The following is a 17,965-nucleotide window of genomic DNA, read 5'->3' on the forward strand; positions in this document are numbered from 1 at the left end:
AAGGATGTTTTCCACTTGCTGTTTCTCCATGACACTTAGCACTTTCTAAATGATTCATGCATCTATCATAGGAACTCCATAAGGAAGGGAGGTCTAACTGCATTGCCAGTTGCTACGTTCCTAGTGCTAAGTTCATCACCTGCAGAAGATAGATTCCCCAAAGAGAAAGATGAAGAAGACCATGCCCATGAAGACCCCTAGAACATGTCATATACAGACAGCTTCACAGACGCCATGGTGAGATCACACAGTCACAACCACAGAACTGAAGTGTCATGGGCCTGAGGCACTTGCTTCTTTTTGCAAGCTATGGGCTGTTTCCTCCCCTCTGTGGCTGTCACATTGCCTCTCTGTGGTCGCTGAACTGAAGCCCTATGGGTGGAAGGTAGGTCTTCTGGAAACAAGCAAGCGGGACGCACCACTGACTTACCGTATGAGGTCTCACCAAAGCTAGGGTTTACTGCTTCAACCGACAAACGGACTATGAGGGAAGGGCATACCACATGGCAGAATTCATTAATAAGGTTGAGTATTTATCAACGTTTTTGAAGCATTGCTTTTATCTTTGTTTTTCATGGGGCACAGTAGAGGCAAAAAAAAAAATGAATGTCTTCCTTTTACAATTGTCTTGTTTTGGATCGCTCTACTTTCAAAATGTCCTCCCAGCTTGTGTAGAACATATCATTCTGCACACAGGCTTAATTCTCAGATATGCCTGGATCAAACCAAGTTCTAGAACCAGCTGGATGATATTTAACAAGTGGACTTTTTGAAATTAATTTTTAATTTTTTGAGAATATCATTCGACGGTACTAACTATATATACATATATATATATATATATATATATATATATATATATATATATATCATTTCTACCTCTCCCTCCCCTTTCCTCAATTCCTCCCATGTGTCTTGAACTCCCTTTCAAATTCTTTACCTCGTCTCTATTATTGCTACATATGTATATATGTGCTGTGGCGGCTTGAATGGACGGTCCCCATAGACTTCTATATTTGAATACTTGGTCCCCAGTAGGAAAAACAGTTTAGGAAGAATGGGAAGGTGTGTTGCCTTGTTGGAGAAGGTATGTCATTGTGGGCAGGGTTTTAGGATTTCAAAAGCCTGTGCCCTCCATTCTAGTTAGTGCTCTCTCTCTCTCTCTCTCTCTCTCTCTCTCTCTCTCTCTCTCTCTCACACACACACACACACACACACAGAGCCTCCTCCTCTTCTTTTTGCAGACAAAGCTACTGTCCTGGCGTCATTCGTACCTACCTGCTGCCATGCTCTACACGGTTATGCATGCTTACCCTCTGTAACTATGAGCCCCAAATTAAATGGTATACATTTCACAGGCCAGGGTATTCAGTCATGACAATAGAAAAGGAACAAAGCTATGTGAGTATATATGTATATGTGTGTACTACTGTGTCTATTTAGTGTTACTCATATGTGTTTAGAGATTACCATCTGGGACTAGATAATCTATCAGGGTACTCGTCCCTGGCCAAAATCAATTCTCCCTCTTCTAGCAAACTTTGATTAAGCGTAGCTCTTCATTTAGGAGCAGGGTCTAATGAAATATCCCTCATCCACATTGGTATGTCAACGGGTATTGTTATTGTGCAAGCTTTACACATAACCATATTGTTGAGATGTAGTGGGCATAGCATGACTGCCATGTCTAAAGAACAAGGCTTCCTAAACTCCTACTCCTGACACTTTTCCTCCAAGAAAACTTTCACGGTACTCTCACGTGTTTAGGTCTATGCAATGGGTTTACAGATCAAATATTTGCTGAAATAAATTATAAAGAAACTTATTTTACATTTCTTTGAGGTAAATACTTTACCACTAATAGAAGATGAAAGCAAATTACATGCTAATGAAATGGAGATGCATTCTCTTCCTATGAAGAATTAAAACTGGCTGAGTTTTGGTTCTATAACAAGAACAGCATCTCTAACATTCCTCGGAGTTCTTTGATATTTTGATTTGTCTATGCTGAGGATGCTGCACCACGTAAGCAGCAGAACTCTGTGTAGAGGCACTTCAAAAGTTATTGGAAATTCCTCCCTAATCCCGTGCCAAACTCTGTTTAACAATTTCTTTTTAAACCTTAAGTTAGCAACTCAAGCACAGAAATTCTTAAAAGCAAATATCCTGGGCTGGAGAGATGGTTCAGTAAGTGAAGTCTAAAGACCTGAGATCCTAAGGACACACACTTAGTAGAAGGACAGAAGTGGCTCCACAATTGTCCGATCTCCACACATGCGTGCATATGCACATAAATAAATAAGTCGTAATTATAAAAATAAAATCTAACATAACAGCATAATAAAACACAAAGGTTATTAATTGGGCACATGCTGAAGCATAATGCTAGTAAAATATGAAAAGTATGTTTTCTTTAATTAAATCATTATGATTTTATAAGAGCAGAGAAGGTTATTGTACAGACAAAACACTGTAACTCAAAGCATACAACAGTCTTAGTTCTGAGCCAAGGTACTCTAGGAAGCATTTTCTGGTCCTGTTTGATACTAAGAGCACATGCAAGGCAAATGGCACATGTTGTGTGTTCAGAACTAAGGCTGTAGTGAAGTCCTGTGGTAACATGGGTGAGTTCTGCCATACACATCTTCCATTCATTAACTGTTTGATTTTCATTTAATTTGCAGTCCTTACATGGCCAGGAAACTTTCACGGCTGCCAGAGTATTTGATATCCCTACATTCGGTTAAGTGATGCCACAGTTAAGAAGCTGGGCTCTAGAACATACCTTCTGTACCAAAGAGCACAAGGTGTAAACACATCCCCAACCCAACAGAGTCTTTTAATGGTGACCAGAGCACCTCATGGTGCCGTTAGCTTGAATGGCAAATAAAGACTTCATGAGCATATTCATCCATATATCTACTATCATGTATTGATGTTTGTGAGTGTGTATATATATATATATATATATGCCTCTCTACATATTTGCGCAAATTCTTGGAGGAAAAAAATACATTGCTGGTCATCTGAAGGTTGCAATTTAACAAAAATGGAAATCTTCTATACAACTAATGACATACATAAATATGTTGGGGACTGGTGCTTTTCAGTATCCGAAGGTTCTCTGCCCATCTCCTCCATCCCCAGTCTCAGGGGCAAGAGCAATGAAGTCACCTCCTGAGAAAGACCATTAGACACCACCTCAGCAACCACAGGCTTCTGCAGCACCATCTCACTGACTAGGAGACTTGATACAAGTTGATTTCTCATGGTTCTGGAGCCTGAAGTTCAAGATCAAGGAAAACGTTGTTCTTAATGAGGTCATTTACGCCTTGTAGATAGCTATCTTTTCCATATCTCTCGACATGGTAGAGAGAAAAAAATATCCGGGGTTTTCTCTCTGTTATTAAAATCTCAGTATTAATCAGTAGTTCCATGCTTACACCCTCATTTAAGCTCAATCATCTCTTCCATGCCTTGTTCCCAACACAGTCATATGGGGGACAGAAATTCAGCCTGTGAACAGAGCAAGGTAGACACACCCCAATTCTTAGCAACGACTCTTCTCCCAGCGAAGCCTAGACATCCAAAGTAACGGTAAGGAGAGGGGTAGTTCCCAGCTGCTGCCACACAGTGCCAGCTCCTGGGGATGGCTAACCATGATTTAGGATTTAGAATAATCCCGGAAACAAATCTCTAGGACTGTTTCTCATGGGGCTCCTATATCAGGTTAACTACTACGATAAGGCTGACTCTAAAGAAAAGAAGCATCATGGCATGAGCCAGGGTCAGACTAAACGTGAAGAGGGATTGGAGCCGAGCATTGACATTCATCTCCCCCTGCTTCCTGGTTGCAGACCCAAGGTGATACGCTACTTAAGGCACCATGACTTGCTTGACGTGACTATGGCCTTGGACTGGGAGGCAGAATTAACCTTCCTGCTTGCTTACGGAGTTCTTCTCAGGGTTTTGTCAGAGCAATCCAAAACAATCACTCTGGGCTGGAGAGGTGGCTCAGAGGTTAAGAGCACTGGCTGCTCTTCCAGAGGTCCTGAGTTCAATTCCCAGCAACCACAAGGTGGCTCACAACCATCTATAATGGGGTCTGGTGCCCTCTTCTGGCCTGCAGGCATACACACAGACAGAATGTTGTATACAAAAACAATCACTCTATCATCTAAATAAGTGACAACATATATCACACGGAACAATGTATCAGTCGGAGTGGAGAAGTTATGTAAAGGCAGCTAGGTAACCTTAGGCTAGCTCAGAGGGAGGATAGCCTATGCCACGGAGCATAAAGAATTCTCATTTCGCCGGGCAGTGGTGGCGCACGCCTTTAATCCCAGCACTCGGGAGGCAGAGGCAGGCGGATCTCTGTGAGTTCGAGACCAGCCTGGTCTACAAGAGCTAGTTCCAGGACAGGCTCCAAAGCTACAGAGAAACCCTGTCTCGAAAAACAAACAAACAAACAAACAAAAAAAAAGAATTCTCATTTCATTAGATAGGCCAGATCCCGTGTAGAGATGTACAATGTTGGTCCAGAAAAAAATGCGTCAAGTAGTCATCTGCAGTTCTGCCCTCACTGAGAGATGGCTGCTGACATAAAGGCCGTGCGCGTGTATGGAAGCCATCTACACTTCTCACTGGGACTCACGAGCAGCAACCTTCCAGTTCCTGTGTGATTTCTCTCAGACACTAACTCTTCCATGAGAACGGACCTAACAATCACCGTTCACCAGGGAGACTCTGCCATACACATTTCTCCCAACAAGTTCACAATCGTGTTGATTTTGATCTGACTCCTAAGCACCATGATAAAGAATGGACCCTTTATTGAAAACATCATGCTACAGGAGATAGCCTTGTTAATTCTCACTGTAAATTAGTTGTAAATTATCTCCACTTGTAACTTAGTTTTGTGACTCTTTTTATTAGACGTCAGTCTGTAGAGTCAGATAGCCACGAGGTAGTCAATGACAGAATCTCACAGTCGGCTGATTTCATATCAATGACACATTTGCACAGAGACAGCCGTGCCAGGCTCCAATTTGCCTCTCTCTCTTTTTTTTATAACCTACCTTCTCGTCCTATAATAATTCCTTCCTCTCTCTACAAATTCCTGCCCAAGCAGACGGAAGGTATTTCCCAGCAGAGTAAAAGCACGCTGGTATGAAAATGAAGGCAGGGTGAACACACTGGGTGCAAAGGTAGGAAAACGCCTCACCGGAGGGAACTTTCACCTGCTGTTGAAGGCTATGAAGGATTTCCAGAAGAGGAGGCTACCAGGGAAATGAAGAAGAAATAGATGAGGGATGGGGAAAAGGCTTCCGAGCCTGAGCTTGTAGACAGATAATGGGGGTGCTGCCTGCAATGTATGTGTGAAGGCCCTTCCAGGAGACAGTGACTTCCAGTCCCACAACTTAAGGCCAAGTTTCCAGGAGCGATCAGCAAGCATGACGCTAAGGATCGAAGCCAGTTTGGTGGAGTCCTCTTCTCCCAGTCCTCTTCTGCTAAGCCTCCTTCTCCCATTTGCTGCTGTGGCTGCTTGAGCATCTGTGCAGATGTCCCTGCCATGTGCTCTCACATCCCGTTTATTCCCTTCACCTTTATTACACCTCACACCCTGTCGTCTTAGAGAAGAGTATATTTATTTTTTTCGAGAAAAGAAAATGTATTGATTTCATTAAGTCATGAACCTTAAAAAAAAAACTCCTGATAAAAACATTGACAATTCTGAGAGAGGGAGAACATCTATGTTTTCAGTGTCAAAGCTGCCCATGTTCCTGATAACAAACCCTCACCCTTGCTTGCTTTTATACACAGCCCTAACGGGTCAACAAAAAGAACAATGACAACAGGCAAAAATACATGACAGTCCATGGGGGATGGAAGGGGCCTGGAAAGGGGATTATCTGGGGCAGGAAGAGACAAGATATCGATTAACGTGATAAAGGATACATATACATTACACAAATGTATAGAAATGTCTCGTGAAAGCTACTATTGTATACAGTTAATACAAAGACCAAAAACAAATCAGAAAAGAGAAAAATACAAAGGTGAAAACCAAGAGTAAACCAATATTAAATAACAACCACAAAATGTCTAGTCATTCAAAGGGAGCAGGAGAGAGACAGCTGCAGCCATTGAATAATTAATTCGTCATTACTGACAGTATCCAAGTCCCGGAGCAAGTCCAGTGGCCAGGCACAGGTGAGTACATAGAGGAAATATGCTCGCTGTATACAATGGAATATCATTTGGCGTAAAGGAGAACAAACCCAAGCCATTTGCAAGAATATGGGTAAAACGAGCACGGATCGTATTACACAAAATCAGCCGGTCTCAGAAAGTCAGGGATCACACACTTCCTCTCAAATGTGGCATCTAAAAACGTCTTTGCAAGCTAAAATAAAGATGAGTAGAGAAAAGGATTAGAATCAGGGAGAGCGGGAGTGACTATACACAAAAGGAATCTTACCAGAGCACACTATATATTAATAGGGAAAATCACCATGGAGGCCATTTTTTTTATTTAACAATTAAATACTATTAAGAAATTAATTTTGAAAACCCGCAAATAAAACTCTATTAACCTGGATCAATTGCCCTTACTGATTTTTTTTTTCAAAAAGCATAATTAAACATATGCTCTGTATGGGCACAGAACAAGGCCTTTAGAAAAGGACAAATTAGATATCATCTCCTAGGCATGACGCACACATGTCACCAGACAGCTCACAGAGAAGGGTGACGGGGGAGAAGCTCCTCATCTTCGGGAGTGGAAAGACCCATCCTACACAGAAGGGACCAGGGAAGATTCAGACACTGTTCTGAATACCTACTAGACCCACCCTCCCCCACTGTCATGGTGTGGCAGTCATTCATTTCTGATAACATCCTTTGCAATTCTTGGGCTACCTGGCATCCAAATATTTATATTTATTCAGCAAAGACGACTGAAGGGCTAAAGCAGTCACAGATCCATCGCTAGAAAATCTTTCTAATTCGAACTTGTTCACAAATCAAAGCCAAGAAGTCTGCTCAGATTCAGATGAATGCGAAGACGCTGAAGGTGAATTTCACGATATCGCCAACAGGCTTCCCTGCCACATGCTGACAAAGCTCATTAGACCTACCGCATTAGCATTTTGTAAAGTGAAAATGTATTTCAAATTTACAAATATTTACAATCATAAATAATTTACAAACAGTATCTCCTAATGGTAAGGTCAAAATTAAAAAAAAAAAAAAAAAAAAAAAACTGAGCCCTTTAGTGAGTAACCGGGTCCAAAAGAACATGATCACATCATACTCCATTCCCAAAGTTCACGCCCCAAGGGAACCCAGACATGCTGTGTAATCAACAGATTTTCTTCTAAAAGAAAAACCAGGCCCTTCATCTGAAGAACCAAAGTTTATTCAGCTCTTCGATTATTATGGAATATATAAAGTATTAGCCTCTTTCTTCAGCATTAAAACCTGTTTCCACATCATTAAGATGAATTTAAACAAATAAAAAGATCCAATTAGGTTGATTAAATTGGTCATCCAAATCAGGATCAGGATTTAGGAATTTGGTGGCTGAATTCAAGCTCTTCTTCCAGATCCATGAACCTTGGCATTACACTGGTACTTAGCTTTCCTAGAACGCCAAAGCTTTGCTACAACCACTAATCAATCAAAGTTTGATCCCCGATTTCATTCTTTCTGCTCAGAGAAGTAAGGGAATTTCTCAAAACTGAGTGTCCATACTGGTGCACAAATTTACACAGACCTAATGCCAGAGAGGACAGAGCACCCTTTGGGCTCAGAGCACCTCTTTGTGGTCAAAGAGGAACACACACATTATCTCAAAAGCTAGTCTGCATGCTTTGTCAACAAAGTCTAGATTGGAAAAAACAGCGTGCATGCTTTGTCTACGCGTCTGATTGACTTAGTAATGCTAGTGGGAGGGAGGCTCTATTGATCTCATTACTGCTGCTCCTCTTGAAGGTAAGAGGAGGAGGAGGAGGAGGAAGAGGAGGAAGAGAAGGGAGGCAGGAAGAGGAGGGAGAGTTAGAACAAAAAGGTTAAAGTTATGTGCTCAATTCCTCTGCCAGGAGATGAAACAAAGAAACCTCATCCACTAGGGCTTTTAAAGCTTTAAACGGTTCTAGAAGGTTCTTTCGTGCTGGCTTTTAAATACATAGAGGTCAGCCCTGAAACAAATGGGAACACCAGTAAAATCAATAGTACATTAATTTAAATCCTTGTAAATGATATTCTCTTCATCCAATAAAACCACAAAATAACTGTTACCCAAATTTCCCAAGGACAATGAATGTACCTTAAAAACATGTTTTTTTAAAGCTGGGAAGTGCTCAGGCCTCACCTCTGGCTCTTCCGGAGCATCCTCTCCAAGGGGATGTTTGTGCAGATCCAAGCCACTCTGGCTGGATGCCTGCCGCTCCTCCGCAAAAGAAGCATAGATATCCTCTGAGTCCGTGTCCACCCCGAGTACATGGCTTGCTTCCTCCTGGCTCCAGTCCAGTTCTTCCTCAGATTGCTTTAGGGAGCTGCTGCTGCTCTTGGGTACAATGCCTGCCGTGGAAAGGCTGTTGGGTACCGAGGTGTAGGATGACTGAGGTCCCGAGTAGGGTCGGCCCTCAGGGTCCAAGGCCTCTGCTTCCAGGAGGTCAGGCACCGAGAGGCTAAGACGCCGGTCCAGGTGATGCCTCACCCTTGAGTCCAAGGGTTTGCTTGGGGACTTTTTAATTTTCTTCTTGCTCAGGTTGCTTAACAATGGTCTGGTCCGCTGTTTTAATGACCCCCAGACAGATGGTTTCTCCAGATCCATGACTGCATGAAGAATCAAGAATGCCACTCCTCAAGAGTGCTCCTCTATTGGCGACTCCTGTAAGACAGAGCACAAAGAGAGGACATAGGCTTCTCGCATTGTAAGACAGACCCAAAGGGAACTTATGCAGAAAATTTACTCTTGGTTCCTTAAGGAGAAGGGAAACAGTAAGGTCATAATTTCACAGACATCACAAAAAGCATTTTAAGAAACAAAATATTTAAGTCATCAGAAATAGAAAAGTAATAAATGGGATTATTGGGTTGAACGTAAGGTTCCTGGACAAACCACTTACTCCAAGGACAGCAAAGCGACATCTGCCAGAGTGTTGCTGTAGCATTTCTTCACCATAAACAAGGGGGCGCTATATATACTTCTGTAAATGGAGGATCATCTAGTATTTGCTGGACTTGGAAAGGGAATAGGTATTTTAAACATTGCAGGTTGGGTGATGTCTGATGTAGTTATCAAAAGAAAATGTGTTGAGACATCAAAGATGATAAGAGAGTACCTACACCCAAGAGTCTTGCTACGCTCAAACGGAACCTTTTGTACATGCCAATCCATGCAACATATGTACCATCTTCCTGTGTAGCATCAGGTGTGTGTGTGTGTGTGTGTGTGTGTGTGTACATGTGTATCGAAGCCAGCGGTCAGGTGTTTTCCTCAGCCACTCTGTGCCTGGGTCTCTCACTGAACCTGGAACTCACCAGCTCACCCATGCACCTGCCTGCTAATGATGCTAATGAGCTCCAGGTATGCTCCTGCCTGTAGCGAATTTCACTTGCATTTTAATAAATAAACCTTGTCTGAAGTTCAGAGAGTAAAACAGCCACACTGATCAGCCTTACAGACCAGGCAGTGGTGACACACACCTTTAATCCTAGTAGCCACATTAGCTTGCCATAGAAACCAGATGGTAGTGGTGCACACCCTTAATCCCAGCACTAGAGAGAATTAAAAAAATGGGAGGATGCAGTGCTCAGACACAGTCTCAGTCTGAGAATTCTAGAGGCAGGATCGTCATTTCGAACTGGGGTTGAGGTAAGGGCCAGTGGCCTGGTGCTTTGCTTTTCTGGTCTTCAGGTTGAATTCCAGGACCTGCCTCTGAGTTTTTATTAATTATGCATCACCTGTCTGGAATGACAGGTAAGTCCCACCTTTTTAGGTGCTGGGAATCTGAATTCAGTTCCCTGTGCTTATACAGCCTGCATGCTACTACTGACTGAGCCCCCACCGCAATCTCTATATCTGTTTTGAAGGACAAATGTACTCATTTGAACTTGAATTCCACTTAATGGCTATACTTTCATATTCAAAGGATGGTAAAGAAAACATCTTTGCCAAAATGAGAGTCCTGTGCATCTCCAGAAGAACTGACGATGCTTCCATAACGGAGCCTTCCGCAAAGCAGGCCAAAGATGTGAATTAGACAAGCATCTCACATGCGATTGGGAGTGTGGGTGAGGATGGCTGCACAGACACATGTAGTCACACTGGAAATTCCATGGCGATTTCAGATGCCACAGGTTGGGTTAATATGAGTGCCAATAAAAACCATATTTGGAGAAATGACCCTATCTCATGTGCCAAATTCTTCCCACGATCTTTTGGAATGTGAACAAGCGTAGTCAGAGCACTGTGACCTATGCTGCACGGTTGTTGCTGAATCTGGCTGAGGAACCAAACTGAGAGCCAAGGGGTGGGGAAGCACTTTCTGAGAGCAACCCTCGGTGCTTTTTTGTCTCCTACCATCTCATATCAAGACAAGATATTTTAGTAGGGCAGTCAAAAATCTCTATAACTCAAGGTTCACACGGCTATTAACCTGTTGAAGATGAGACTACAAGACCTCTGTAGCACCTGCCTTTAGCCCGTCACCACAGGCAAGAGATTCTCCCAGTAGGCATTTGGTGTCTCCAGTACTACAGACTAGGTCCAAGGGCTCTAGAGGTTCAGATTCTACTTTACTATATATGTTCTACTTGGCTGCTGGATCAAGGTCATGCCATCTCATTATATCCCAGTTTTCTCAGTTCCCCGGTAGGGATGAGATTGCTCAGTCAGAGGAAAGGAGATCACATTGGAAGCTTCTGATAAACGTATGGAGGACATCCATGAAGTGACAGGAGCTATAAGGGATTCAGGGTACAGATCACAACCTCCAGAAATTCACCACAGAAATAGAAACAACACAACTGGGCAGTGGTGGATGGTGCACATCTTTAATCCAAGCACTTGAGGGGCAGGTGGATCTCTGTGAGTTGAAGCCAGCCTGTGCTACAGAGTGAGTGCCAGAACAGGCTCCAATGCTACAGAGAAACCCTGTCTTGAAAAACTAAGAGAGAGAAAGAGAGAGAGAGAGAGAGAGAGAGAGAGAGAGAACAAAAGAAATGAAATATCTGAAAAGAATATCATATCCAAATTCCATAGTAATTACAACCAGCTACAGTTCTTAACATTTAAAAAAAAAAATCTTATTCTGATCAACCACAAACAGACAGAGAGTAAAAAAAAAAAAAAAAAAAAAAAAAAAAAAAAAAAACAGTCTCAAATAACAGGAGGTTTTGATACAATGCAAGTCAAATACACAAAATAAATCACACCTATCTGAAGCTTAAAAGTTAACATCCACATATAAGAAACTATGCACTATTTGTCTTTCTGAGTCTGCGTCTTTCTCAGGCACATGGGGCTGATGGACATATGAACTTACAGAGATGGTGACAGACTACACAAGACCTGCACAATTAAATTCACAAAGTCACCCACAAAGAAGGGGACGTGGGCACAAAGTCCAACCCCTACCTAAGAAGCTATTTGCAATGTGTGGATACTGGGAGGTAGTGAAATAGTCTTTTCCAATGAAGTAACATTAAGTATATGAACCACACTCCAAGGCAGGCCTCATGTTCCGGAGTGGTTGTCACCCCAAATAGACTCCATGGTGTTCTGTTGTGTGTACGTGTGCTTGTGTGTCTGTGTGTGTTTGTGATTTCTTTTGGTTTGGTTTAGTTTGGTTGGTTGCGGGGAGGGTTTGTTCGTTTGTTCAAGCATTTGCTCTCAATCTTAGGGTCAAAACCCAAAACAATTTTTCACAGGGGTCACCTAAGCCCAGTAGAAGGACAGATGTTTACATTACAATTTATAACTGTACCAAAATTACAGATATAAAGTAGCAACAAAAAAAATAATTTTATGGTTGGGAGTCACCACAACATGAGAAACTGCATTAAAAGGTTGTAGCATTAGGAAGGTTGAGAACCTTCCTAACTGCATTAAAAGGTTGTAGCATTAGGAAGGTTAGAGAAAGAGAAATAACATGGATGGGTATGGAGGAGGAAGAACATGGGAGGGGCTGGGGAGAAGAACGAATCTCATTTAAATAGATGCAAATTCTAAAGAAAGTTCATGACAATGAAGAAGGAGGCCAGTAACTTCTGAGAAAAAAAAAAAAAACAGTGACCTTGGGTCTGGGAGCAACATAAATGCCAGGAGAAATCTGGAGAAACACCACAACACCAGAAAGAAATGAGCAGTGCGCTTGACCATGACCTCAGTGGGCACAGTAGAAGACAAATCACTCGAGGAATAGGGTATAACAAAATACTCTTATGACATTTGCAAGGGCTGTAGAAGGCATGAGGGATTTCATACACTAATAAAAGTGGGGAACTCAGAGGTACACCAACAGAGAAGACCTACATAATTCACACTCCCAGGTCTACAGGGTTCTCAAAGAAGCCCTTGTATAACCTGAAGTGGACTCACCAATGAGGTCATTAAGCCAAATTTTGTTTGGAATGTCTATAATAAAACTTAACAATTTGCATGATATTTAAATGATTAAGCCCACTCTATCAGATGAACCTGGTTCCCAAGAATCTGCTTTGCAACAGAACTTCCTGGCAATCGCTGTTTAGCATCTAAGTCCATAAAAGAGACTGGCACACCCTGGTGGGGAAATCTATTTGTTTTGAGAAGAAACTATGAGCGGAATTAAGTGCTCCTATAAAGGAGAGTCTTGATATCTTTGCATCTATAAAACAAAACAAAAAACATGCAATAAAGTGGTGCTGGGTGTTTAAAAACATACCCCTGAAGAACCAGCAGCATGTGGGAAAACATTGTTATCATCCATGCAGCTGACTTGCCCGGTGCCAACAAACAGATCCTTGGGTAGGATCAAGGGAGGTTGATGGAAGGGATATTAGGGACCATTAGAACACTTTCAGGGAAACTCATTTCCTCTGATTACTGTGGATCTATTCTCCATCACAATAGCTCTATCTTCAAGAATCTCCCAGAGGGAATCACACCGCATGTAACTTTAACTTTCCAAGGTTGGTTCCTTTCAAGCCGCACAGATTCACCTAAGTGGTGGGCCACGTCAGCAGCGGATTACCTCATGATTTCCAAGAGCAGTACGCTATTGTGTGTGCACATCACAGACTGATTTTCCTTGCAGGACAGGTGGAGCCTTTCTAGTCTTACTTTCTTTCCATGAAAGTGTTATAAATTTGTGGAGGACTGCCGCTCATTCTCTGAGGTAAATGGTCAGCAACGCTTTTGCTGGGGAAAGAGGCAAGTGAATGCTGACGTCATCGGAAATGATTCCTGGGTGGTTACAGGAATCTTTTTTTCCCCCACTAACAACTGGGAGGATTTCAATCATTTCTTCTGTAGCATTTGACAGTGCTAGTATTTTTATTTTTTTTCTTTGTAATTATTAGAATGGTGTTAAATTTTTATTTTCCTATTGGTGATAGTGATAATGGTTTAGGTCATTAGTTTGCTAACTTATATGTAATTTGGGGAACTGTCTATTCAAGACTTTTGTCCATTTGCTTTAATATAAGATTATTTGCTCTTTTACTCTGGGTTTGTGAGAGTTCATTATATATTTTGAATATAAGAACCTTGTTGAACACACAATTTGCAAATATTCACCTCAATTTTGCAGCTTGTCTTTTCACGTTGTTATTAATATCCTTTGAAGATCAAAAGTTCTCAATCATCAAGGGTTAACTTTTAGAAATACGATAACATTTAACAGATCTTACGCGACTGACTTGGTTTCATATCTAAGAATCCAAAGGTAATTTACAAAGGAGATCTCCAATGTTTCCTTCTAGGAGCTTTTGTTATGTTACATTTAGAATTATGACCTATTTCAATAAAATTTTGCATACACTGTTAGGTTTACGTCAAAGTTCCTTTTATACCTGGATGATGATTTATTCCAACCCTATCGCTAGGACACTGCTCTCTAATGAATTACTTAGCTCCTGTCTCAATGAAACACACCCAGGTTGTGAGGGGAGGAATTCTGCACTGTCTGTGCTGTTCCATTAACCCAAACACCCATCACTTTCCGCTGCTATACTGTCCTGATGGCCAGGGTTGCCTCCAGCCTTAAAATCAGCTTATGTAACTCTTCTAAATCCGTTCTCTTCCAGAACTGTTTTCCGATTCTGCTAAACACATCACTATTGGACACATTAAATCCAAGAGCTGTGCATTTAATGCAATGACAATAAAAATACAGCAGGATTTTTACATGGCTAGTAAACTTTCTCTAAAATCCATATACACCCCAAAAGATCCGGGTAGTGACAAAGCGATCAGCACACAAACGGTGGGTTACAGGAAACGGCTCTTTTCTCTAGTAAAGCTGTCGTTCGAAATGGCACTTCCAAGTTTCATGTTTTGTCTAGTTTTGAAACGATCTGTATCTTTCCGCTAGCCTGGTATGGTCACAGATGTGGCACGCTTCTGAGAAGAAGTAGCGCCTAAGGCAAGTCTAGTTCAGAGGAATCCCGATGATAATGTTCTTCCCTATCTACCGCATTCCATCTGGAGACAGGACTATTTTTAATAACTTTTATCAAAAAAGTAAAAGCATTTGCCCAACATTTCAAGTCCATAACAAGAACTAAATGCACTGAGTCACAAGCATATAAATACAAAAAAACAAAAAAAAAAAAAAACCTTTGTCAAGAGGGAAAAACAATTTGTTTGAGTGTGGTGGTGCATGCCTTTAATCCCAGCACTCTGGACACAGAGGCAGGTGGATCTCTGTGAGTTTGAGGCCAGCCTGGTCTACAAAGTAAGTTGTAGGATAGCCAAAGCTGTTATACAAGAAACCCTATCTTGGAAAGCTAGCCAAGCAAACAGACAAACAAAACAAACAACAACAACAAAAACATAATGTGCTCTCTTTTTTTAAATTGTTTTTATTAAGCTATACATTTTTTTCCACTCCCCTTCCTTCCTCCTCTCTCCCCTTCTGCCCTGTCTTGTGAGCCCCATGCTTCCAATTCACTCAGAAGAACTTGTCTTTTTCACTTTCCTATGTAGATCCATGTATGTCTCTCTTGGGGTCCTCATTGTTGTCTGGTTTCTCTGGGCTTGTGGCCTGTAGGCTGGTTTTTAAGGTACACTGCTAACTGGGGTTTGGTCTCCTTTATGACTAGAAAAACAATTCCTACAATATGCAGTGTGTACTTCAGAAGTAAGGAACACTAAAGGAAGAAATCCAAAGAGGACTTACATTTGAAGAAAAGCCCCATGAGATAAACCCACCTATTTGAATACTTAATATAATCCAACTTTCCTTATCTCAAAGGATATTTGGAAGCAAACCCAAATGTTTCATTTTCTCTCAAGTCTTAAGTTCAAAGACTCTTATCAGAAGCACCCAACAAACTGCAAGTTAAAAAATGTAAGCTTCCTAGCAGGGTAATGTGACTGCCAAACGTTAATTAAGTGTTCGCAAATAGAGAGCAGAGTGGATTTCGAATATTCCCAATATAAAAAAAAAAGTGTAAGTCTGGTCGTTTTATATTGCATATGAAAATGCCACACAATGCACATTAGATATCATAATTACTGTGTACCAACCAAAGAGAAAGATACACTAAAACTCTTTGCAAGAATACACTCCTGTTTTTGCAAAGCCACAGTAAACATTTAATCTCTTCGCAAAACAAAACCCTTCTGTTGCCTTGCCCCAAACCCCAGCTTTCACTAAATGAGCAAGAAAAAGCACTGTCTCGCTAAACCATTACAGCTATGGCTGGACAGTCACAGGCAACAGCCCGAGCCAAGGACACTAGTGGCACTGCCATCTATATTATGGTTTCAGGCATTCTTCACATCTGGCAGCAAAACAATTACCCAAATGGAAACAGAAGAACTTCAACACCAGTCCTCAAAGTGTCTGACTGAACCTGAGTCACACCAGCAGCTGAATCACAAACCCAGAGGAAAAAAAGGGGAGCTCAGAGTGACAATGGGACATTTTTCCCTTATGAGCTTAACAAAGCTGGTCAGTCACAAGAACTCCAAGTATTTCTCATAGTTCCTTTGTAGCAGTGGGTCTCAACCTGGGGTCGCAACCCCTTTGGGGGATTGGATGATTCTTTCACAAATATCCTTCCTATCAGATATTTACAATATGATTCATAGCATTAGTAAAATTACAGCTATGAAGTAGCAAGGAAAATAATCCATCACAACATGAGGAACTGTATTAAAAGATCGCAGGATCAGGAAGGTTGAGAACCACTGCTCTGTAGAATAATTTGTAGGTTTATTTCCACTACATAAATGTGAATTCATGTGGCAGAGTAACAGGCGATACATTCTAGTATATCTTATTTTGATCAAGCAATCTCCAACTAAAATTCTGGCGGTGTGAAAAGTCCTACTTTATTGAAGATCAGCTTTGACATAACTCATACGTTCTAGGGTAGGAGTGTGAGGATTCGAATTATTAAGCAAAAGGAACAGAGGTATAAGAAAAATAAGAGACAGAAACATAGAACGACATTGGGAGGGACATTCAGTGCATACTGAATCCACATTCATTTTCCACACGCTTATATACTTCATTCTCCAAAAGGAGAGAGGGGAGGGAGCAGACTTTATTAACAGGACACAAGGAATAGACTTGAATTCTCCAACCTTTGGTCCAGATGGAGCGGATCCATCTCTATACCCAAAATACTAATTAACCACACCCTCGGTGAGAATCTCTCATTTGTAGCCACACCTGTTGTCAACAAGGAGCTCAAATTCTCTGACCTCCAGTCAAGGTGGAACAGGCCCACACCTGTGGGTCCCCATACTACTTAAACACCAAATTTGGGATAGTTTTATCTTTACCCAATGAAAAGAGAGGCCCATGGTCTTAGGAGACTTTCTCGTTCTCAGTAGCCAATCAAAGGCTATACTCATGCCATCTGAGATCCTAAGTACAAATTTCTTCAGCACCTGTAGTGTATTTTGGTCGTGTGTGGAGAGAGTCAATCTATTTACAAAGCTAAAACGTCTCCGCCATGTCAAGCATCACATATGTTCATCCCCACATCACTGCCCTTATTTATGTATCTCTCTGTTATACATTTATTTATTTATTTTGGACAGTGTGCTTGCTTGACTCCAACAGAAAAACGTGCTTGGAAGTGCTTGCCAGTATTAAGCAAACACAGAGTGAGTGGGCTTTAGCACTGTTCACCCAAGGCCTGTCTTAACAGAGGCCTGATTCAGTCTTTCCTAACTCAGCCAGCTTCAAGTAGTGTGGGAAGCCTTTCGCTTCTGTATAATGCTGTCGTTTGCCATATATGTCAGCTTGCTGATTTTCAGAACCTGGACATCTGAGCTACACTCAAGGATTCCCAGATCTGGCCAGGTCATGTGTTTCTTGGTGAACTTCTGTTGCTTTTATTTCTATGCTTGCTTTCTTTGGTTTGGGCTGGGAAGGAAATTTCTTTGTTCAGTCCTATGAGTGAGAAGATTTCTAAACATCTTTTACTGCAAATGCCCAGCCTGCTTCCCAGTGGCCTGTGATGGTCTCTGTCAGGCTAAGTTTCCATACACAGAGACTGTACTGACTGCCTGTAACCACTTTACACACACAGCAATTCTTGTTATCGTTCTAAACTTTACAAACAAGATAAGCAAGTCAACCACTCTCGTAGCTCTTCAAATTGGTTTCCTTTTCCTGTGCTGTTCCATGTAAATATTAGCATCCCTATGTTTGGGGTCCAATCCCCAAATAAAAACAAATTAATGATTCTCTTCTCTACCAAGTCACCAGTGTGATTTTTCTCTGTATAT

General features: G+C 41.5%; 1 protein-coding gene across 1 annotated transcript in view; it reads right to left on the reverse strand.

Annotated features, from left to right (window-relative positions):
- The window catches only part of Mctp2 (multiple C2 and transmembrane domain containing 2), a 158,401-nt gene extending 149,514 nt beyond the window's left edge, over positions 1-8,887 (reverse strand). Inside the window, exon 1 of the mRNA XM_038313422.1 lies at positions 8,378-8,887. Within this exon, the coding sequence (XP_038169350.1) occupies positions 8,378-8,842 (465 nt within the window). The 5' untranslated portion in view covers positions 8,843-8,887. The remainder of the gene's footprint in view (positions 1-8,377) is intronic.
- Positions 8,888-17,965: the final 9,078 nt, after the last annotated feature.

This window comes from Arvicola amphibius, chromosome 12 (assembly GCF_903992535.2).
Source record: "Arvicola amphibius chromosome 12, mArvAmp1.2, whole genome shotgun sequence".
NCBI classification, from domain to species: Eukaryota; Metazoa; Chordata; class Mammalia; order Rodentia; family Cricetidae; genus Arvicola; species Arvicola amphibius.